The sequence below is a fragment of the Boleophthalmus pectinirostris genome, unplaced genomic scaffold (assembly GCF_026225935.1).
Source record: "Boleophthalmus pectinirostris isolate CB_2022bp ecotype Guang Dong unplaced genomic scaffold, ASM2622593v1 HiC_scaffold_4, whole genome shotgun sequence".
NCBI lineage: Eukaryota > Metazoa > Chordata > Actinopteri > Gobiiformes > Gobiidae > Boleophthalmus > Boleophthalmus pectinirostris.
In genome coordinates this window covers 40,735,979-40,760,454 of record NW_026571353.1, presented here as the reverse complement: position 1 = coordinate 40,760,454, position 24,476 = coordinate 40,735,979, and the positions used below count along the sequence as shown (strand labels likewise).

Below are 24,476 nucleotides of genomic sequence, written 5' to 3'. Positions count from 1 at the left end.
CGACATTGTGGGTTCTGTCGGGGAGAAAACTTGCAAACATAAAGCACTTCAGAATCACACATTTATTTAAATTTGGCTGAACTCTGTACTGTACAGGAGGCAGGAGAGTCTCTCAGCCAATCAGGACGCAGCGGGAGGAATGCAATACGTGTTCATACACTGTAAAAAAAAAAAAAGACGTGCGAAATTGCACCAAAAAAATCCACAAAACAGCAACACCGCGAATATAGTGAGACGACTGTAATGAGAGAAAATCAAATTGCTCTGAGGCTTCTTCCATTAGTTGCACTGAGATCAATTGTTTGGGGGCCCCTCCAGGTTTGGGGGCCCTAATCAGCCAATTACTTTTGCCTAATAGTAGCGCCGCCTCTGGTCCTTCTTTACATTACGGTTGAGTTTCTTCTGTTAAATGCAAAAATCACCTGCAGCAGATTATTTATTTATTAGTTTATTGGTTATTTTCATTCATGTTTTGTCTTAACACTTTTATATATTTTTTTTCTATGTTAAAAAACAAAATTAAAACATTCAAACAACATAATCACATGCGATTTATTTCAAAAGCTTCACATTTTTTTAATTGGATCAGATTGTCATTGTCGTTTTTAAAAAATATATATTTTTAAAAAAGCTGCTGTGGATCTAAATGCAGATGTTTTTGGACTGTGATGGTTAAAGATCAGACCACATGACTCTGACGTGTCCAGTGTTGGGGAGTAACAGATTACATGTACCGGAGTTACATAATCAGAGTACAAATTAGTAACTGTATTCAGTTACAGTTACTGTTTCAGTGAGGGGTAATTGGATTACAGTTACTTCGTTGAAATAAATGGATTACACAGAGGGATTTTCCTGTTTTCCTGCTTTCACATTTTGGGCCACTCATTTCCGGAAACTATACCAGGTCTAAACTAGATCTAAACCAGGATTAAAATCAGGTCTAAACCAGGACTAAATCCAGGTCTAAACCAGGACTGAAACCAGGTCTAAACTAGAACCAAACCAGGTCTAAACCAGAACTAAACTTGATCTAAACTAGATCTAAACCAGGTCTAAACCAGTTCCAAACCAGGTCTAAACTAGATCTAATCCAGGTCTAAAACAGGTCTAAAACCAGGTCTAAAACCAGGTCTAAACCAGGACTAAACCGGGACTAACTCGGGACTAAACCAGGTCTAAACCAGGTCTAAACCAGGACTAAACCGGGACTAAATCGGGACTAAACCAGGTCTAAAACAGGATTTAACATCTTTTCATTTTCTTTTATCAGACAAAACTTCTTATGTTACGATTTCCTCATCTTTGCTTCTCTACAACAAATCAAGTAATCCAAAGTAATCAGATTACATTACTCACTTTAAGTAATTTAATGGATTACGTTACAAACTACATTTTGGTGTGTGTAATCTGTAATCTGTAGGGGATTACATTTTAAAAGTAAACTTCTAAACACTGACCACATGACATCACAAGGTGGAACAGAGTGTTTTCTGTTTGAGAAAAGACGTCTCACAGTCGAAATCTGCAGTTTTTGTGTGTTAAACGTGTGTGAATGAATCAAAATGCAAAGACACGTCCAGTGTTGGGAAGGTGACTTTTAAAATGTAATCCCCTACAGATTACAGATTACACACACCAAAATATTTGGTGTGTGTAATATATTTATAAATTATATTATAAATTATAAATGAATTATAAATATTTTGAAGCAGTCCTGTGTTTTGGGTCCTCCCTCTGTTTACATGTACCAGAGGGAACAGTTTGGTGGTGGCAGCGGTGAGAAGCACTCTTCATAAAAGTGTAATTATCTAAGTTCTTTTCAGACTTTGTACTTTTACTTGAGTAATATTTTTGAGAGTGTAACATTCTTACTTGAGTAAAAGTTTTGATCAAATACTTGGTTCACACACACTTCTCTGCACAGCACTTTAGTCGTGATCCAGGTTGAGTCCAGGTTGAGTCCAGGTTGAGTCCCGGTTGAGTCCAGGTTTAGTCCAGGTTGTAGACCCCGTGGCCCTGTCCTCTCCTGGACGGGGCTTCTCTCTCCTGGGCCTTCAGGGCTCGGGTCCTGGACTCTGGGTCTCTGAAGGTCTCCAGAGCCGCTCCCACCTGCAGAGGAGAGCACGGATTAGACCCACGGATCTATGAGGAGAATCTTAGATCATCTAAGAACATAAACTTCAGATTGGAGTTTTATTTTAACACAATCTGACCAGAAAGAGCTGACGTGGTTGAGACTGCAACAGTAAATGTGGAGGGGGAGTGGTACATTTGTGTGTGTGGTACCTTGCTGTATAGGCTGGGTACGGTCTGGGTCTGGGTCTGGGTCTGGGTCTGAGGGAGGTTCTGGGTCTTGCGCAGCAGACTGGTCCTGGTGTCAGCGATGGAACTGCGCTTGACCTGAAAAACACAAGACCAACTTCAGACCAGAGTCCTGGTTTAGTCCTGGTTCAGGCCCGGTTCAGTCCTGGTTCAGTCCTGGTTCAGTCCTGGTTCAGTCCCGGTTCAGTCCCGGTTCAGTCCCGGTTCAGTCCGGTTCAGTCCCGGTTCAGTCCCGGTTCAGTCCCGGTTCAGTCCCGGTTCAGTCCCGGTTTAGTCCCGGTTTAGTCCCGGTTCAGTCCCGGTTCAGTCCCGGTTCAGTCCCGGTTTAGTCCTGGTTCAGTCCCGGTTCAGTCCCGGTTTAGTCCCGGTTCAGTCCCGGTTTAGTCCCGGTTTAGTCCTGGTTCAGTCCCGGTTCAGTCCCGGTTTAGTCCTCGTTCAGTCCTGGTTTAGTCCTGGTTCAGTCCTGGTTCAGTCCTGGTTTAGTCCTGCTTTAGTCCTGGTCTAGTCCTGGTTTAGTCCTGGTTTAGTCCTGGTTCAGTCCTGGTTCAGTCCTGGTTTAGTCCTGGTTCAGTCCTGGTTTAGTCCTGGTTTAGTCCTGGTTTAGTCCTGGTTCAGTCCTGGTTCAGTCCTGGTTTAGTCCTGGTTTAGTCCTGGTTTAGTCCTGGTTCAGTCCTGGTTTAGTCCTGGTCTTGTCCTGGTTCAGTCCTGGTTTAGTCCTGGTTTAGTCCTGGTTCAGTCCTGGTTCAGTCCTGGTTTAGTCCTGGTTTAGTCCTGGTTTAGTCCTGGTTCAGACCTGGTTTAGACCTGGTTTAGACCTGGTTTAGTTCTGGTGTAGTCCTGGTTCAGTCCTGGTTTAGTCCTGGTTTAGTCTTGGTTCAGTCCTGGTTTAGTCCTGGTTTAGTCCTGGTTCAGTCCTGGTTTAGTCCTGGTTTAGTCCTGGTTCAGTCCTGGTTTAGTCCTGGTTTAGTCCTGGTTCAGTCCTGGTTTAGTCTTGGTTCAGTCCTGGTTCAGTCCTGGTTTAGTCCTGGTTTAGTCCTGGTTAGTCCTGGTTTGTTCCTGGTTCAGTCCTGGTTTAGTCCTGGTTCAGTCCTGGTTTAGTCTTGGTTCAGTCCTGGTTCAGTCCTGGTTTAGACCTGGTTTAGTTCTGGTGTAGTCCTGGTCTTGTCCTGGTTCAGTCCTGGTTTAGTCCTGGTTTAGTCCTGGTTCAGTCCTGTTCAGTCCTGGTTTAGTCCTGGTTTAGTCCTGGTTTAGTCCTGGTTCAGACCTGGTTTAGACCTGGTTTAGACCTGGTTAGTTCTGGTGTAGTCTGGTTCAGTCCTGGTTTAGTCCTGGTTTAGTCTTGGTTCAGTCCTGGTTTAGTCCTGGTTTAGTCCTGGTTCAGTCCTGGTTTAGTTTAGTCCTGGTTCAGTCCTGGTTTAGTCCTGGTTTAGTCCTGGTTCAGTCCTGGTTTAGTCCTGGTTTAGTCCTGGTTCAGTCCTGGTTTAGTCCTGTTCAGTCCTGGTTTAGTCGGGTTCAGTCCTGGTTTAGTCCTGGTTTAGTCCTGGTTCAGTCTGGTTCAGTCCTGGTTTAGTCTTGGTTCAGTCCTGGTTCAGTCCTGGTTTAGTCCTGGTTTAGTCCTGGTTTTAGTCCTGGTTCAGTCCTGGTTCAGTCCTGGTTTAGTCCTGGTTTAGTCCTGGTTTAGTCCTGGTTTAGTCCTGGTTTAGTCCTGGTTTAGTCCTGGTTCAGTCCTGGTTTAGTCCTGGTTCAGACCCGTGCGGCGCTCAGTCTGTGGTTCTCGGTCTCGTTCCTCTTCAGTTGTTCTCTGATCCAGCGTTGGCCGTAGTCGTGGGCGAGCAGCAGGTGCACGGGCGAGTCCGATCTGACACAAAACAAACTCAAAGTTTAAACCTAAAACTCCCCAAAACCTGCCCCAGTCCTGAGTCGGTGCTAGTGCAGCGTCTGCAGCTCAGGGAGGAGCTGTGGAGGATCTGAGCTTCACATGAGGCCTGTCCGTCAAATGGAAAAATAAGTCATAAAATATAAAATCAGCTTTATACAAGATGTCATCGGACGTTGTAGGGAGTATTATCTGTTACATAAGGGCGAGCACTAAAACAGGACTGAACCAGGACTAAACCAAGATTAAACCAGGACTGCAACAGGTCTGAAACAGGTCTGAAACAGGTCTGAAACAGGTCTAAAACAGGACTAAATCAAGACTAAACCAGTGTCTGGACGGGTCTGGAGGTGGACCCGTGTAGACCGTCGGGTGACAGCAGGAGAAAGGACCGGTACAGAGCTCCGCCCCCAAGTGCCCGAACGCACTTTGCGGACACTTCCTCTCTCTCAAGTCCAATATTAGTCCTGGGTTAGACCTGTTTTAGTCCTGGTCTAGTCCTGGTTTAGTCTTGGTTCAGTCCTGGTTTAGACCTGGTTTAGTCCTGGTGTAGTCCTGGTGTAGTCCTGGTTTAGTCCTGGTTTAGACCTGGTTTAGACCTGGTTCAGTCCTGGTTTAGTTCTGGTTCAGTCCTGGTGTTGTCCTGGTTTAGTCCTGGTGTAGTCCTGGTTTAGTCCTGGTTTAGTTCTGGTTCAGTCCTGGTTTAGTCCTGGTGTAGTCCTGGTGTAGTCCTGGTTTAGACCTGGTTTAGTCCTGGTGTAGTCCTGGTTTAGTCCTGGTTTAGACCTGGTTCAGTCCTGGTTTAGTTCTGGTTCAGTCCTGGTTTAGTGCTGTTTAGTCCTGGTTTAGTTCTGGTTCAGTCCTGGTTTAGACCTGGTTTAGACCTGGTTCACTCCTGGTTTAGTTCTGGTTCAGTCCTGGTGTAGTCCTGGTTTAGACCTGGTTTAGACCTGGTTTAGTTCTGGTTCAGTCTTGGTGTAGTCCTGGTTTAGACCTGGTTCAGACCTGGTTTAGACCTGGTTTAGACCTGGTGTAGTCCTGGTTTAGACCTGGTTTAGACCTGGTTTAGACCTGGTTTAGTTCTGGTTCAGTCCTGGTGTAGTCCTGGTTTAGACCTGGTTTAGTTCTGGTTCAGTCCTGGTGTAGTCCTGGTTTAGTCCTGGTTTAGACCTGGTTTAGACCTGGTTTAGTCCTGGTGTAGTCCTGGTGTAGTCCTGGTTCAGTCCTGGTTCACTCCTGGTTTAGTCCTGGTTTAATCCTGGTTCAGTCCTGGTTTAGTCCTGGTTTAGACCTGGTTTAGTCCTGGTTCATGAATCATGTATCTCATTTAAAAATCCCTTCTACTCTGCAGACGGACGCGTCTTAAATGCAGATATTTGTTGTAATACAGTAAATTCTTGGGTCTAGTCAATAATATTTTACTTTTTTCTGGATTTGTGTTTTGGAGATTTGGTGTCAGTGAACAATATAATTCATCTGGAAATATGTCAGAGCAACAAGCAACAACTCCTGAACACGACCATGAACACTCGCTCTGACCACAGCTCCTGAAAATGTGCTCTTTAAATCCATTTTGTATCTTTCAGACGATCTTAAAACGTTTTTGTCAGTGTTTGGAAATGTGTGGATGGTGTGACTAAACGTAGAAACATTCTGCCATAAACATCCAGGCAGAACACCCCCAGCGTGATAACATACTTTCATAATAAATAATAACAGTAAATATTTTGCGTCTCACCTGCTCGTGACGCCAAAGGTGATGTCCGGCACCGAGCCCCGCCTCCCCTGGCCCGGGATTGGCTGGCTCCTGTGGTGCTGCGCCGTGATTGGCTGGACCCGGGGCGGTCTCTGGACCCGGGGCGGTCTCTGGGCCCGGTACTGGCTCAGCTCTTTGGCCGTGATGAGTCCGGACCTGACAGCGTTTCGGTTCAGAGCCACAAAGTCGACCGGGGGCAGGGCGGAGGCGGAGTGTCCCCGACGAGACGCCGCCCTCCAGCCGGACAACACTGAGACACATCACTCCAGTAAAAGTATCCGTAACACTACTACTCGAGTACAAGTAACTGCTGAACCACTAAATATTACATCAGTCACAAAATCTGAAGTTTACGAGTCCTGGATTTGTCATAGTCCTGGCTTAGTCCTGGTTTAGACCTGATTCAGTCCTGGTTTAGTTCTGTTTTAGTCCTGGTTCAGTCCTGTTTTAGTCCCGGTTCAGTCCCGGTTCAGTCCTGGTTCAGTCCTGGTTTAGTCCTAGTTTAGTCCTGGTTTAGTCCAGATCTAGTCCTGGTTTACTCCTGGTTCAGTCCTGGTTTAGTCCTAGTTTAGTCCTGGTTTAGTCCTGGTTCAGTCCTGTTTTAGTCCTGTTTTAGTCTTGGTTTGGTCCTGGTTTGGTCCTGGTTTAGTCCTGGTTTAGTCCTGGTTTGGTCCTGGTTTAAATCTGGTTTAGTCCTGGTTTAGTCCTGGTTTGGTCCTGGTTTAGTCCTGGTTTAGTCCTGGTTTGGTCCTGGTTTGGTCCTGGTTTAGTCCTGATCTAGTCCTGGTTTAGTCCTGGTTTGGTCCTGGTTTAGTCCTGGTTTGGTCCTGGTTTGGTCCTGGTTTAGTCCTGATCTAGTCCTGGTTTAGACCTGGTTTGGTCCTGGTTCAGTCCTGGTTTAGTCCTGATTCAGTCCTGGTTTAGTTCTGTTTTAGTCCTGGTTCAGTCCTGTTTTAGTCCCGGTTCAGTCCTGGTTCAGTCCTGGTTTAGTCCTGGTTTAGTCCTGGTTTGGTCCTGGTTTGGTCCTGGTTTATTCCTGATCTAGTCCTGGTTTAGTCCTGGTTTGGTCCTGGTTTAGTCCTGGTTTAGTCCTGGTTTGGTCCTGGTTTGTTCCTGGTTTAGTCCTGATCTAGTCCTGGTTTAGTCCTGGTTTGGTCCTGGTTTAGTCCTGGTTTGGTCCTGGTTTAGTCCTGATCTAGTCCTGGTTTAGTCCTGGTTTGGTCCTGGTTTAGTCCTGGTTTTGTCCTGGTTTAGTCCTGGTTCAGTCCTGGTTCAGTCCTGGTTTTGTCATGGTTTAGTCCTGGTTTAGTCCTGGTTTTGTCCTGGTTTAGTCCTGGTTTAGTCCTGGTTTTGTCCTGGTTTTGTCCTGGTTTAGTCCTGGTTTTGTCCTGGTTTAGTCCTGGTTTAGTCCTGGTTTATTCCTGGTTTTGTCCTGGTTTAGTCCTGGTTTTGTCCTGGTTTTGTCCTGGTTCAGTCCTGGGTTTGTCCTGGTTTAGTCCTGGTTCAGTCCTGGTTTAGTCCTGGTTCAGTCCTGGTTTAGTCCTGGTTTGGTCCTGGTTTGTTCCTGGTTTAGTCCTGATCTAGTCCTGGTTTAGTCCTGGTTTGGTCCTGGTTTAGTCCTGGTTTGGTCCTGGTTTAGTCCTCATCTAGTCCTGGTTTAGTCCTGGTTTAGTCCTGGTTCAGTCCTGGTTTTGTCCTGGTTTTGTCCTGGTTTAGTCCTGGTTTAGTCCTGGTTTAGTCCTGGTTTAGTCCTGGTTCAGTCCTGGTTTTGTCCTGGTTTTGTCCTGGTTTAGTCCTGGTTTAGTCCTGGTTTAGTCCTGGTTTAGTCCTGGTCTTACCCTGGGCCACTCCTCCCTGGTCTTCGCTGCTCGTGACTCCGAAGGTGAAGTTTGGTCCTGGGATGGAGAAACCTCGACACGTGGACTTTCCTAAAGGAGCCTGTCGCCCAGGCAACCAGGAGACAAGGAGACAAGTAGATAAGGAGACGAGGAGGCGAGGAGACGAGGAAGTGAGCAGGGGAGGCGACAAGGAGGGGAGGAGGCGAGGAAGTGAGGAGACAAGGAGGCGAGGAGGCGAGGAAGTGAGGAGACAAGGAGGGAAGGAGGTGAGGAGGAGAGGAGGCAAGGAGAAGAAGATGCGAGGAGGGGAGGAGACAAGCAGACGAGGAGGAATAAAGGCAAGGATGGAAGGAGGCAAGGAGGGGACGGGACAAGGAGGAGAGGAGACAAGGAGCTAAGTGTCCCGATGGTTCGTCTGTGGCGTCGGTGACGTTGTGGGCGGAGTCTCACCTTGATGATGCGAGGGTTGATCTGCATGGAGTCTCTGAACACGCCCACGCGAGGAGACGACGCCATGACAACGGGGCTGATGGGAACTGTAGGCAGAGAGACGGGGCTGATGGGAACTGTAGGCGGAGCAGGAGAGTCACATCTCTGCAAACTCTGGTTTTATGTGTAACTTTTTACTTTTACTTGAGTACAGTTTTAGTCATGTAACTTTTACTTGAGTGTAAATGTGCAGACCTGTTTTATATTTTTTGATATTGTTGATATGATATGATATTTTTTTAGGGACTTTACTACAAATTAATTAAAGGAATACAAAGGTTTACAGAACCAATGTGAGACTGAGGCCACAACTCCTCATGGGACCAAATTAAAGGTGCACTGTAGTCAAGACCTCACTAATCCAGACCAAGACCTGTCCAAGACCACAGGGTCCCAAGACCAGAACAAGACCGAGACCCCTGAGAACCGAGACCTAGACAAGACCAAGACCTCTCAAGTTCAAGACCGAGGCAAGACCAAGACTTTTAAAGGTCGAGACCTAGACAAGACCAAGACCACTGAGGGTCAAAACCGAGACAAGATCGAGACTTAGACAAGACTAAGACCTCTGAGGGTCGAGATCCAGACATGATCGAGACTTAGACAAGACTGAGACCTCTGAGGGTCGAGATCCAGACATGATCGAGACTTAGACAAGACTGAGACCTCTGAGGGCTGAGATCCAGACATGATCGAGACTTAGACAAGACTGAGACCTCTGAGGGTCGAGATCCAGACATGATCGAGACTTAGACAAGACTGAGACCTCTGAGGGCCGAGATCCAGACATGATCGAGACTTAGACAAGACCGAGACCTCTGAGGTTTGAGATCAAGACAAGACTGAGATCTCTGAAAGTAGAGACCGAGACAAGACCAAGACTTTTAAAGGTCTAGACCAAGACAAGACCAAGACCTCTGAGGGTAGAGACTGAGACAAGACCAAGATCTCTGAGGGTTGAGTCCAAAATAAGATCGAGACCTATACAAGACTGAGAACTCTGAGGTTTGAGATCAAAAAAGACCAAGACCTCTGAGGTTTGAGACCGAGACAAGACCAAAACCTCTGAGGGTAGAGACCAAGACAAGACCGGATCAAAACCGGTCTTGGATACGACATTTGCACTACGTAACTTTTCTGGTTGGGGATCAATCACCTACTTGTTTCTATGGATATTTAATTTCTCTGTCTGGAATGTTCCACAGTGTGACTTTAAACAGCTCTACTTTAGATTCATTCAATTTCAGGAGGTTTTACTTCTCAAAAACACCTAGAAAAACATGAAAGCAGGCATTCTGACTGTGAGCGGGGTCGCCTCTCCACAGATCTGACCTATCACTTGGTCTGGTTTGGTCTCCGTGAAGATAGTTTTAATGCCACACTGTGAAAACATTCCAGACAAAACAGTAACATTTCCATGGAGAAAAGCGTTTGACGGACGCTCCAAGAGAAAAGTTACACATTAATATACGAAAAAAATAAAACATAATAAAATAGATAAATACATAAAAAATATAGTAAATAAATTAGTCATTGTCATTTATAAATTCTAGCTATAACAGACTTTAGACAGAAATTGTAGTTTTTATTGCAACGGTTACAAACCTTTGCTGTTCTAGATCCACACTTGATACTCAGTTAAGATAACATATTAACTTACGTATTTACGTTTTGTTTGTTTTGTGCATTGAAAATTGTCATTCGTTTCCACCTCTAATGTCGTAATAATAATAACAGTGGTATTTTCGTTATTTCTACCTCTTGAGAAACATTTAAGCTTTTTATACTCACTTTTCTCAAAAACACAACGCTTTTCTCGGCTGTTTCGGCTCCGCTGTTGCTATGGAAACCGAACGCCGTTCCGCACGACTTACGCACGACGTCGCTTCCGTGGCGAGATCGCAGGATTTTATTTACTTTTATTTGTTTTGGCGTATTTTTACTCATTTAATTTGTCTCTATTCCACCTGCATCCGTCAATTCACTTTGTTTTGAAATTAAAGCTGATTTATTTTATTGTTTAAAACGAATAGAGTCGGGGGACGGCGGAAAAACACGAAGCTAACTACGTCACCTCAAACGTCATCTCCGTAGTTTTCGAAGATCGAGTTCGGAACAGACCCAGAGGAAATGATCAAATCTAAAACCAAAAAGATCGAATATAATTTAAAGAAATCCATATTTGTGTTACTGTACGTGTAAGATTTTAATATGTATAAGTTCTTCGCAGCGTAACACGACGTAAAAGACACGATATTGCTACTTTTATTGTCCAGCGGAGTGATCGCTCTGTCTTCCGCCTAGCCGCGTCCTCTCCGCCGGAGCCGCACCGGAGCCGTAGCGGAGCCCCGGAGCTCACTGCCCCCCGAAGCCGCCGTGTGTTCGCCCGTCCGCGGATGGCAGCTGCGCTAGTGATGCCGCGGTGGTTGTTGTGGCTGCAGTCAGCGGTGCTCCTCGTCCTCGTGACCGGCCGTGAGTGCGCTGCCGCCCGCCTGTACACGGAGCAGGACCCGCTGGTGATCCTGAGCAGGGACACGCTCCGGGCCACGCTCACCGACTCCCGCAGCGCCTGGTTGGTCCAGTTTTACTCCTCCTGGTGCGGACACTGCGTCCAGTACTCCGGCACATGGAAAGCACTGGCCCGGGATGTGAGAGGTAAGGCTGGGGTTTTCTCAAATGCAGGAAAAACACATCAAAATAAGACCAAACCCATCCCATATGCTACTACAGTGCACCAAAACACTGCACTGATTGCTTCATTTTACTTTTATTTCACTTTAATGGTTTCTTTTGATATATTATAACAGAAAAACTCTTTCCACACACTTTACAATTCTAAAATCACATCAAAATTAGACCAAACCCATCCCATATGCTACTAAAAGCACCAAAACACTGCACTGATTGCTTCATTTTACTTTTATTTCACTTTAATGGTTTCTTTTGATATATTATAACAGAAAAACTCTTTCCACACACTTTACAATTCTAAAATCACATCAAAATTAGACCAAACCCATCCCATATGCTACTACAGTGCACCAAAACAGTGCACTGATTGGGAATTTTTCTTTTATTTCAGTACATTGGTTTATTTTAGTGTGTTATAGCAGAAAAGTGCTTAACATACACTTAAAAACCCTAAAATCAAATCCAAATAGGCCAAAACCATCCCATATGCTACTGCCATGCAAAACACTGCACACTGATTGCTTCATTTTACTTTTATTTCACTTTATTGGTTTCTTTTAATATATTATAACAGAAAAAGTCTTTCCACACACTTTACAATCCTAAAATCACATCAAAATGAGACCAAACCCATCCCATATGCTCCTACGGTGCACCAAAACAGTGCACCGATTGCTTAATTTCACTTTTATTTCACTTTATTGGTTTCTTTTAATATATTATAACAGAAAAACTCTTTCCACACACTTTACAATCCTAAAATTAGACCAAATCCATCCCATATGTTACCAAAATGCTCCAAAACCATTGCACTGATTTCTTAATTTTACTTTTATTTCAGTACATTGGTTTATTTTATTGTGTTATAGCAGAAAAGTGCGTAACATACACTTAAAAACCCTAAAATCAAATCAAAATTAGGCCAAATCCATCCCATATGCTACTACTAAGCATCAAAACCAGTGTACTGATTTCTTAATTTTACATTTATTTCAGTATATTGACTTATTTTATTATAGTATAGCAGGAATAATGTTTACCATACACTTTACAATCCTAAAATTATATCAAAACAGTGCACTGATTGCTTAATTTTACTTTTATTTCAGTACATTGACTTATTTTAATATGTTATAGCAGAAAAATAATTTATCACACACTTTATAATCCTAAAATTAGACCAAATCCATCCCATATGTCACTAAAATTCACCAAAACCAGTGCACTGATTCATAATTTTATTTTTAATTTCAGTACATTGCTTTATTGTATTATGTTACAGCAGAAAAAACATTTATAACTCATTTTACAATCCTAAAATTTGACCAAATCCATCCCATATATTACTAAAATACACAAAAACTGGTGTACTGATTTCTTAATTTAATTTTTACTTCAGTACATTGGTTTATTTTGTTATGTTACAGCAGAAAAAAACACTTACGACACACTTTACAATCCTAAAATTAGACCAAACCCATCCCATATGCTGTTACTGTGCACCAAACCAGTACACCGATTTCTTCATTTAATTATTATGTGACTGCGCTGGTTTTTCGTATTATATTTAACCAGAAATGTGACTCATTAATGTTCCAAACTCATTTCTCGGAAGCAACCTGTTTATTAGAGCCCAACCCTCTTAAATATTTCTGGTAATGGTAATTAATGGTTATTAGTCCAGACACAAATAACACTTAGACAGATTTTATTGATCCACAAATGAAATGACTCAGACTTAGTCGGTCACACAGTGTTGGGAAGGTGACTTTTAAAATGTATTCCCCTACAGATTACAGATTACACACACCAGAATGTAGTTTGTAACAGAATCCATTAAATTACTTAAAGTTAGTAATGTAATCTGAATACTTTGGATTACTTGATTTGCCTTATTAAAAATATTATTGAGAGAAGAAGAGGAGACGCGTCCACGCAGCACGGTTTAGTCCTGTTAAATCCTGTTTTAGTTCTGGTTTAGACCTGGTTTTAGACCTGGTTTAGATCTGGTTTAGACCTGGTTTAGATCTGGTTTAGACCTGGTTTAGATCTGGTTTAGACCTGGTTTAGACCTGGTTAGATCTGGTTTAGATCTAGTTTAGACCTGGTTTTAGTCCTGGTTTTAGTCCTGGTTTTAGTCCTGGTTTAGATCTGGTTTTAGTCCTGTTTTAGACCTGGTTTTAGACCTGGTTTTGATATGGTTTTAGTCCTGTTTTAGACCTGGTTTTAGACCTGGTTTTGATATGGTTTTAGTCCTGTTTTAGACCTGGTTTTAGACCTGGTTTTGATATGGTTTTAGTCCTGTTTTAGACCTGGTTTTAGACCTGGTTTTGATATGGTTTTAGTCCTGGTTTAGTCCTGGTTTAGACCTGGTTTTAGACCTGGTTTTAGACCTGTTTTAGAACTGGTCTAGCTCTAGTTTAGACCTGGTTCCGGTAATGAGTGAAATTACTGAAAAAAAACAAAAAAAAAAACAAAAAAACAAATGAGGATACAGCCCAAAATGTGAAAACAGGAAAATCCCGCTGTGTAATCCATTTATTTCAACAAAGTAACTGTAATCTAATTACCACTCACTGAAACAGTAACTGTAACTGAATACAGTTACTCACAATTTGTACTCTGATTACTTAACATACTGTACTTACGTACATGTAATCTGTTACTCCCCAACACTGGTCACACATCACATTATATTACAATAACACAGAGTAAAAAAATCCCGTGTGAACGAGTCTAATCTTTTCCTAGATCCAAATTACAATACAAATTACAAGTTACAAAAGGCTGTGTAACATTATCCAAACAGTCTGTGCTTCTGTAAAGTGATTCTGCACCACTGAATCATAACCGGGCCAACAACAGGGATATAATAACCTTAAATATTTAGGAGGATCGAGTTTATGTTAAAAATCAGAAATATGACACAAACCAAAACTCAGACTTTAACCTGTTCATGCGTAAACCCAACGGAGCGACCCCGTTTTACTGCTGTGTACTTCATTGATAATTTAGTGATTTTTTTCCGTTTTTTCATAAGTTTGATCCAAAGTAGAAATAAAAACAGGCAGAGATGAGTGGATTTATTGTATGTGGTGTGTATCTTTAATTCGTCTTTTTCAGTTTATCCATAAGTTTAAAATATACGATGTTTTATTCGAGTAATGTTATTGATATGATATTTCCGACTTTCCTAACCGCTGTTACTGTTTATGTCGCTTTTTACGCACGTATGTCGCTGTTAATGATTTACGCCACAGAGAACATGTGATTCCTCGTATCGGCGGTGTTGTTTATCAGCAGACGATGTGGTAAAAGGTTGTAACATGTGAGTAAAATTTCAAAACAAAGGGCCTAGCATCTGTTAGCCGCTTTGAGCTAATGCTAACTGATAGCCCGGGTCTCTAGGCAACAAGAGCCGCTGTCACGTGACCGAGCGATTTAAAACGTTTTATTTTATTTAACTCTTTTTTTTTTTTTTTTTTTAAGTATATAGTATTAATTTTGATGTAATTTGTGTGTAAATTGTGTATTATGTTGCTGTTTTGTCAACTGTCTCAGGAAAATAATTATATTTAAAAAAAAACAACAACTATGTGGAGCTGGTTCGTTTAGTTTTGGTCAGTGGTGCAAGTGACAATAAATACTGTATACTTTTACTTCACTACATTTAAGAGCAGGTGTACTTTCTATGTCACTATAAAAAAAATAAAAATAAATAAATAATATTAATAATAATAATAATAATACAATAGTATAATATAGAAACTCAGGCCCGCGATATAATTATATTTGGCCCTCGAGATCATTTCAAATATATATTAGAGCTGGCCCGCATTATTTATTTAAAATTTTGTTATTATTTTATATTCTGCATGTTCTGGATTCAATGTTTAAGCAAAACTTATATTAAACATTCATTTTAATAAGAAAAGTTTAACATTACATATCTCGAAAGAAGAGAAAACATGCGGAATTTTTCAGTGAATATTTAGTTTGGCCCACGACTTTTTAATTCTGTCCCTCTGTAAATTTGAGTTTGATGCCCCCGGTATTATACATTCAATACCAATTTGTATTCAGTGGCAAAAGAAAAGTTTTTAAAGTTATTATTTACTTACTACATTTTAAATGTTATTATTTACTTCTTTCGCTGATTACATTACGAAGTTTCCAGCCAGAAATGACATAATAATAATAATAATGTAATCAGCGAAATAAGTAAATAATAATGCGAGTAAATAAAATATTAAGGGCAACAACAGCACAAATGAAGCACAAACCACTGACCATCGGGGGCCAACTTCACACAGGTTTGGGTCGGGGCAGGTCAGAGCAGGTGTTGGGGTCGAGAGGTCACTCTTCCGGGGTCAGGGGTGGATGGATGGATGGATGGATGGGTGGAGGGGTGGAGGGGTGGAGGGGTGGAGGGAGAGTGGGAGTCCAGCAGCAGGTGGTGGAGAGAGTTTTCTGGCAGATGGTCCCTGGGTCTATTCTCTGGAACTGAATATTAAACAAAAACTACAAAAGTTTAGTCCTGGTTTAGTCCTGGTTTAGTCCTGGTTTAGAACTGGTTTAGAACTGGTTTAGAACTGGTTTAGGCCTGGTTTTAGGCCTGGTTTAGACCTGGTTTTAGACTTGGTTTAGACCTGGTTTAGTCCTGGTTTAGGCCTGGTTTAGACCTGGTTTAGACCTGGTTTAGTTCTGGTTTCAGTCCTGGTTTAGACCTGGTTTTAGACCTGGTTTTAGACCTGGTTTTAGACCTGGTTTTAGACCTGGTTTAGTCCTGGTTTAGTCCTGGTTTAGTCCTGGTTTAGTCCTGGTTTAGTCCTGGTTTAGTCCTGGTTGAGCAGCAGGTGGTGGAGAGAGTTTTCTGGCAGATGGTCTCTGTGTCTATTCTCTGGAACTGAATATTAAACAAAAACTACAAAAGTTTAGTCCTGGTTTAGTCCTGGTTTAGAACTGGTTTAGAACTGGTTTAGGCCTGGTTTTAGGCCTGGTTTAGACCTGGTTTTAGACTTGGTTTAGTCCTGGTTTAGTCCTGGTTTAGACCTGGTTTTAGACCTGGTTTAGACCTGGTTTAGACCTGGTTTTAGACCTGGTTTTAGACCTGGTTTAGTCCTGGTTTAGTCCTGGTTTAGTCCTGGTTTGGTCCTGGTTGAGCAGCAGGTGGTGGAGAGAGTTTTCTGGCAGATGGTCTCTGTGTCATTTCGCTGAACTGAATATTAAACAAAAACTACAAAAGAGCAACAACAAAGAGTCTAGACGGCGCATCGGGATTAGGACCAAACTTGGACTAAATAAGGTCTAAAAAAGGACAGCACCGCTCACATTGTAGTGGTGTCATGATACATTTTCTATTTCATTTCTAAGGAAATGATTTGATATTGAATTCTGATACCGCCGTGATAATAGTGAAGCACTTTTTAGATGATAGAATGTAATTTTCAACAAATTACTATCTGGTCTTACACTAGTTTTGATAAAGAAACTCCAAGACAGATTGTCCTGTTAAAGTATTATTATTAGTATATAATTAAGATTATTTACGAGTCGTTTTGATTCTAGTTTTGGCATCAATTATCTGTTTTTCATAACTTCTGACAACTTTACAACATTCTATAGGCCAATATTTTAATCCAGATGGAGGGCAGCTAAATGAATATTGTTAAAATGAAGATTTTGGTGTCACGCAGTGAGGACCACGACTAAAACCAGGTTTAAACCAGGTCTAAAACCAGGACTAAACTAGATCTAAACCAGGTTTAAACCAAGTATAAACCAGGTCTAAAACCAGGTCGAAACCAGGTCTAAACAAAGACTAAAACCAAGTCTAAAACCAGGACTAAACCAGGACTAAACCAGGACTAAACCAGGTATAAACCAGTTCTTGGGTCAAATCACTAATTTAATAAAAAATATCAGGTTCAATGTGGAATTAACAGGAAAATGTACAAATGTTGAAGTTGATAATTTCTATTAGAACATTTAATCACGAGTTGAAGCCAAATTAGAGATAAACCCGAATCTGAAAAGCTGAAGTCAAAATAGACTAAACCAAACTAACACGAGTGAGAAATGAACTGTGCAGCACTAAACCAGAGCAAAACCTTTTCAAAACAGAATATGTTGGAAATAGTCCAGGGGAAAGTTTAGTCATGTTTAGTCCGGCCCTCGTCTGGTCTAAATCTGGTCTCGTCTTATCAGTGTGAGTCGTATCATCTCTGTCATGAGAACATTCCATCTGTCCCTGTGATGCCACCACATTGCCAGTGAGGTAAAGATGAAAATATTGGAAAAAAGTGAAAAAAAAAAAAAAAAAACGCCTTATTTTTTTTTACATTAAATTGAGCCAAAATCATGTAGAAATGTGTTTCAGGAATGATTTTTTCACTGAATGTTCTCAGCATGTGTTCTTTGCATCTGGAATGTACTTATTGACAGTTTACCCAACCCAGTGAGGACTTCAGGAAATTTTAATTTTTCAAAATTTTCTATCAAAAAATGAAGGTTACATACACTAAAATGGCCACAGTTTTTTTTTCTGCAATATTTCAGGAAGAGCAGACCCTTCAATTATTGGTCCTTAGGGTCACAGTTAACCATATAAACACAAACAAAAAGTATGGCAGACGATGTCAGGTTCAACCCAGTTTATTGAGCTTTTGAGACTTTGGCTCCCCGACTAAAAGAGTATCATAGTTCTAGGATTCTCCTCCTTATTACTAAAGTTTTTGTACTGGTCGTTGGCTTTTCAGGGTCACAGAGATAATAAAAATAAAACTGTAATATGTTCATTTTTGCTTGATTTTCAAAGGGTCCATATTACTCTGTTTTCTGATCTGTGTCATTATGTTGTTTCCTCATTTCAAACAGACCTGGGTGAAAACAAAAAGGAAGTATTGTGTTACCTCTTGTGTGTGTGTGTGTTTCAGACTGGCAGGGGGCCATCAGTGTGGCCGTGTTCGATTGTGCTCTGGAAGAAAACTTTGACCTGTGCAGAGAATATGGGATCAAATACTACCCCACGTTCAAGGTAAATGTCCAAAACTCCACTGAACACGGGTCAGAAACATGCTTATGACAGTTTCATTTGAGCTCACTGTTGTAGAAGTCGACACACTGTGGTCGTGTCGTCCATTCAGTCTGGTGCTTCTGTTGTAGGGAGTATTATAGCTCTGGTGACCCTTCATGTGCTCTGTGTTGTCATTTATTTTGGTCCAAAAAAGAAACAGTTGTCTTGGCGTCCTCCTCAGATGCAGCAGAAAACTGCTCCACAGGCACGTACAGCTCAAATATTCTAACAAAGGTGGATTTTATCTTTCAGTCACTTTTATTTTACGTCCATCGACCCAGAAATGACAAAGATATAAACTTTTAAATACTTTAGAATCACTTTTGGCGTCACATCAGCTTTAATCAAATGTGCTCGTATACACATCTGCAACGCAGCTCACGATATACACAAGTTTTTACTCAGATTCTAGGAGGTTCACACGCTTCCGAAAAGGAAATTTTAGCTCCCAGCTTTTTATAGTTTTAGGACTGACCTGTACAGCACCATGTCATTTCGATCTCTATATAATTTTCTGATATATTTTTTACTATTTCATAGATCGTGTGCGTGTATTTCGAATTTGTGTGTCATTCGTTCATTTGTTTTTCAATATAAAACCAAAAATAAGAAAACAAAAAAACAACGGTTTTCTTCATTATTTGTCTCCAAAACCAAAATAAAAAAACAGATAACGATTTGTTTTTTCAGTTTTCGATTTTGTGTTTAAATGAAAAATGGAAAAAATGGATAACGGCCGTTTCCCGTTTACGTGACTTCAGTGACTGAGATGTTGGATTTTGCACCACGTACGAACTGAGCCAAGACTGAACCAGGTCCAGGACCAGAGCGAACTCCGAACTTTGACTCCGAGCCTCTGCGGGGTCTGAGCGTCCGGTCTAGTCCCGGTCTGGTCTCGGTTTCGGTCTGGTCCCAGTATGGTCCCGGTCTGGTCTCGGTTTCGGTCTGGTCCCAGTTTCGATCTGGTCCACGGTCTGGTCTCGGTCTGGTCTCTGTTTCAGTCTGATCCCAGTATGGTCTCGGTCTGGTCTCTGTTTCAGTCTGGTCCCGGTCTGGTCTTTGTTTCGGTCTAATCCCGGTCTCAGTCCCGGTCTCAGTCCCGGTCTCAGTCCCGGTCTCGGTCCCGGTCTGGTCCCGGTCTGGTCCCGGTCTGGTCCCGGTCTGGTACCGGACCTGGACCAGTCCTGGCTCAGTTCGTATGCGTTGCAAAAGTCCGACATCACAGTCACAGAAGTCACGTAAACGGTTCAGTCCTGGTTTAGTCCTGGTTCAGTCCTGGTTTAGTCCTGGTTCAGTCCATTATCAGTTTTTTCCATTTTTCATTTAAACACAAAATCGAAAACTGAACAAACGAATCATTATCTGTTTTTTTCATTTTGGTTTTGGAGACAAATAATGAAGAAAATAGTTGTTTTTTAATTTTCTTATTTTTAGTTTTACATTGAAAAAGGAATGACACACGGATTATTTCGCAGGGACACCGTTTGACTTTTCCTTTGGTATAAATGACTTATTTTGTTGTATTTTCAGTATTTCAAGGCCCACAGTGGAGAGGCCGAGCGAGGGACCATCTACAGAGGTGAGAAACGACAAACGATGACAAATGACGACAAATGACTGCGCTTAAAACTCAACACAGACTTTCCCTGCACAACAGACAAACATTTGAGATCAGGTTTTGTTTGGGAGTGTCCAGGCAGTTCTGTTTCTCTGTGAGGTTTTCATGTTTCCTCCATTAACCCCAAACGTGCTCCGTGTGGAAACGCTTCAAATCGCGCGACCCTCATGGTTCACGCGTGTCTCTGTCCTGCAGGGGGCGACAGGGAGATCCCCTCGGTCAGGCGGCTCATGGTGAACATCCTGCAGAACCACACCAGAGACGAGAGGCCGGAGCAGTGCCCAGAGCTGCGGCCCTACAGGTACCAGACCGGTCTGAACTGGGTCAAAAGTGGGTCTTAAACAGGGTCTAAACTGGGCCTAAAATGGGTCTATACTTGGGTCTAAACAGGTTCTATAATGGGTCTAAAGTGGGTCTAAACAAGATCTGTAGTGGGTCTGAACTGGGGCTATACTGGGTGTATAATAGTGGGTCTATGCAGGGTTTAGAGTGAGTCAAAAGTGGGTCTAAACAAGATCTATTCTGGGTCTAAACAGCATCTAAAAGGGGTCTGTACTAGGTCTACATTGGGTCTAAACATGGTCAAAAGTGGGCTTAAACTGGATCTAAAATGGATCTGTACAGGGTCTAGACTGGGTCAAAACAGGGTCAAAAGTGGGTCTTAAACAGGGTCTATACTGGGTCTAGATTGGGTCTAAACTTGGGTCAAAACAGGGTCAAAAGTGGGTCTTAAACAGGGTCTATACTGGGTCTAGATTGGGTCTAAACTTGGGTCTAAACAGGGTCTATAGTGGGTCTAAACAAGATCTGTAGTGGGTCCAAACTGGGTCTTTACTGGATCTAAACAGGGTTTAAACTGGGTCTAAAATGGGTCTAAAAGAGGTCTGAACTGGGTGTATAATAGTGGGTCTATGTTGGGTTTAGAGTGGGTCTAAAGTGGGTCTAAACAAGATCTGTAGTGGGTCTGAACTGGGGCTATACTGGATCTAAACAGGGTGTAAAAGGGGTCTGTGCTAGGTCTAGAATGGGTCTAAACTGGGTCAAAACGGGTTTCTAAACAGGGTCTGTAGTGGGTCAAAAGTGGGTCTAAACAAGATCTATTCTGGGTGTAAACAGGATCTAAACAGAATCAAAGGTGGGTCTATACTGGGTCTAAACAGGGTCTAAAATAGATTTATACTGAGTCTAGATTGGGTCTAAAAAGGGTCAAAAGTGGGTCTAAACTGGATCTAAACAGGGTCTATACTGGGTCTAAAGTGAGTCTAAAGTGGGTCTAGATTGGGTCTAAACCGGGTCTATAGTGGGGCTAAACCTGGATCAGAAAATGGCGATAAATGTGCCCTTTACTAAGAATATTTCATACATTTTTTCTTTTTCGTTATAAAGAGAAGGATCTGAACAGGTTTTTGGGTGAAGTTCATTCTTGGACTTAAACATGTTTTTGAATTTTCCTCTTCGTTGTTGTTGTTGTTGTAGTTCTGTGGAGCTGCTGCCGTTATTGGGACAGAAGTCTGACCACTACACTGCCGTCATCATAGAAGAGCCCCAGTCCTACACCGGCCGAGAAGTGAGTCCTGCTTTAGTCCTGGGGCCTCATTTATAAATCTTGCTTACGCAAAAATCCGTGCGTGCGCGCTTCCTACGCCAACCGCGGTATTTATAAAACTCGCCTAAGGCGTGGCTCTTTGCTTAACTCTACGCCAGCTCGGGAACCTCCTGTAAGTTCTACACAAAGTCTGGAGACACGGGGAAAAAGCGACACTCGTGGAGAGAAGCAGAAGTGAACAGAGTTTGAGGAAGTGTTTGATCAGAAAATCCACGTATATAGAAGAATGACCTTCAGATTTGCGCATTTAAGTGTTTGGTTCATAAAATACGGAGAAGGGCTGTTTATTCCACTCATTATTCTCCACAATATTATACATTTGACACTCGTGCACGAGCGCGGCCACGTTCCCGGACTCGGTGCAGCGCAGAGTCCCACAGTCCACACCGCGACCATAGACTTCTATAGAACACAGACTGACCAACACAGAGGACGAAATAATGACCCGACCTGAGAGAAAAACTCTTCCCTTGGACGCAGCAGGAGCCAGACTTTGATTTAATGAACGCAACTTTAACACTTTTACTTTAGTCTTTATGCACCGAGCGGCAGAGTGACCTGAGTCTGCGGACAACACGAAGCCCACTGCCCGAACCTGACCCCAACCAAAATCTTTCCTACATTTTTGTGTAATGGGAAACTCTTGTACATGAGAGCTGCTCTCTGACTGTATGAAGAACAGAATAATGCCCCCGACCCAGACCCAGACTCACAGACCCACACCCACACTCACAGGTTCAGCAGTTTGGATGTTTCGTGTGGACTTTAATTGGCAGAATAACATCTGTATCAGATGTCTTTCATGCTAAATCTGTGTCCTCATATCCTCGTGTCCTTCCCTCGCTCCTTTCGCTCTCCAGGGGAGGGCATCTGAATCTCTCGCACGCGCTCATAATTTGACCATTCAGATCAGCGCGTGCACGTATCTATGTGTATATGCATAAATATACAGGACCAGTCCACACACACTTCATACACAGACTTAAAAATATAGCGATAAAACTCTTGAAACACCGCTGCCTAAATATGATAAAATATGATTAAATGAACAGATGAGTCATTGTTGTCACTTTTAGTTTTGTATTTATTTATTAAACAAGGTTTAATAAAGTCTTTAATAAAGTGTTTGTCGTGATCACGTGGTGCTGCGTGGAGCCTCCTCCTCCCTCTGTCCCGCGTGTCTCGGTCAAACCCACTGATTATCGGCTCATGTTTAGGAAAATCTCATTCACCAGTCACTTTACATCCTCCTTTTATGGTGAGGTGGAGGTGTGAGGGGGCGTGGTCTGTCCTTTTATGGTGAGGTGGAGGTGTGGAGAGGGCGTGACGTGACGTGGGTTTACGTGCGCAAATTGTAGTTGCAGGTGGATTTATAAAGCAAAGATTGCGTGGTTTGGTGCGTGCGGTGGGTTTTCTAAATATGGAGTTTGCCTGGCGTGCACGCCTTGTCGTAGCTACTAGGCGTACGCACTAACTTACGACAACTCCTGCGCAGTTTTTATAAATGAGGCCCCTGGTCTAGTCCTGATGTGCTCCTGTTTTAGTGGGGTTTAATCCTGATTTAGTCCTACTTTAGCTCTAGGTTTAGTCTTGCTTTAGACCTGATCTAGTTCTTGGTTAGTCCTGCTTTAGTCCTGCTCTGAACCCACTTTACTCGTCCTGACTTGATGTTCTTGGTCCCTGGTTGTTGTTCAGGTGATCCTGGACCTCCTGCAGTACTCGGGGGTCCAGGTGCACAGGGCCCTGAGCTCAGATCGCCCTCTGCTGGACAAACTGGGAATCACAGACCTGCCCGCGGTGTATCTGCTGCAGCCCAACGGCACACACGGCACCATGCACACGTGAGACCCGAGCACACGACAAACTACACAACACGACAAATTACACGACAAACTACACAAAACACTACACAACAAACTACACAAAACACTACACAACAAACTACACAAAACACTACACAACAAACTACACAAAACACTACACAACAAACTACACAAAACACTACACAAAACACTACACAACAAACTACACAAAACACTACACAACAAAACTACACAAACACTACACAAACACTACACAACAAACTACACAAAAACACTACACAACAAACTACACAACAAAAACTACACAAAACACTACACAACACAAACTACACAAAACACTACACAACAAACTACACAAAACACTACACAACAAACTACACAAAACTACACAAAAACACTACACAAAACACACACAAACTACACAAAACACTACACAACAAAACTACACAAAACACTACACAACAAACTACACAAAACACTACACAACAAACTACACAAAACACTACACAACAAACTACACAAAACACTACACAACAAACTACACAAAACACTACACAACAAACTACACAAAACACTACACAACAAACTACGCAAAACACTACACAACAAACTACACAAAACACTACACAACAAACTACACAAAACACTACACAAAACACTACACAAAACACTACACAAAACACTACACAAAACACTACACAACAAACTACACAAAAACTACACAAAACACTACACAACAAACTACACAAAACACTACACAACAAACTACGCAAAACACTACACAACAAACTACACAAAACACTACACAACAAACTACACAAAACAACTACACAAAACACTACACAAAACACTACACAACAAACTACACAACAAACTACACAAAACACTACACAACAAACTACACAAAACACTACACAACAAACTACACAAAACACTACACAACAAACTACACAAAACACTACACAACAAACTACACAAAACACTACACAAAACACTACACAAAAACTACACAAAACACTACACAACAAACTACACAACAAACTACACAAAACACTACACAAAAAACTACACAACAAACTACACAACAAACATACACAAAAACACTACACAAAACACTACACAACAAACTACACAAAAACTACACACACAAAAACACTACACAACAAACTACACAAAACACTACACAACAAACTACACAACAAACTACACAAAACGAAGAACTGCACAAAACAACACAAAGAACTACACAACACAAAGAACTCAACAACAAAAGGCTCCTAGGTGGAACTTAAGGAGCAAATGAAAAAAACTGGGAAAAAATAGACAATAAAAAAATACAGGGGGAAAAAAAACTGGCTCAAAGTAACAGCCTGATTCAT

General features: G+C 42.2%; 2 protein-coding genes across 3 annotated transcripts in view; one reads left to right on the top strand and one right to left on the bottom strand.

Annotated features, from left to right (window-relative positions):
- Positions 1-1,992: 1,992 nt before the first annotated feature.
- cfap77 (cilia and flagella associated protein 77) lies at positions 1,993-10,645 on the bottom strand. Of its 2 annotated transcripts, none has more exons than XM_055161514.1 (7): positions 10,548-10,645; positions 8,246-8,331; positions 7,796-7,895; positions 5,940-6,207; positions 4,075-4,183; positions 2,290-2,403; positions 1,993-2,112 (listed from the first exon to the last, which is right to left on the bottom strand). In XM_055161514.1, the coding sequence occupies exons 2-7, from the start codon at positions 8,309-8,311 to the stop codon at positions 1,993-1,995; spliced, it is 777 nt and encodes a 258-aa protein (XP_055017489.1). In that variant the 5' UTR covers positions 8,312-8,331; positions 10,548-10,645. The 2 variants fall into 2 exon arrangements, with proteins under 2 accessions (XP_055017489.1, XP_055017490.1); XM_055161515.1 differs by lacking the exon at positions 10,548-10,645 and adding an exon at positions 10,076-10,108 and having other exon boundaries at positions 8,246-8,361.
- Positions 10,595-24,476, top strand: part of qsox2 (quiescin Q6 sulfhydryl oxidase 2) — a 30,086-nt gene continuing 16,204 nt past the window's right edge. The window contains exons 1-6 of the mRNA XM_055161513.1: positions 10,595-10,939; positions 17,911-18,011; positions 19,581-19,629; positions 19,864-19,969; positions 21,145-21,235; positions 22,970-23,115. Of these exons, the coding sequence (XP_055017488.1) occupies positions 10,681-10,939; positions 17,911-18,011; positions 19,581-19,629; positions 19,864-19,969; positions 21,145-21,235; positions 22,970-23,115 (752 nt within the window). The 5' untranslated portion in view covers positions 10,595-10,680. The remainder of the gene's footprint in view (positions 10,940-17,910; positions 18,012-19,580; positions 19,630-19,863; positions 19,970-21,144; positions 21,236-22,969; positions 23,116-24,476) is intronic.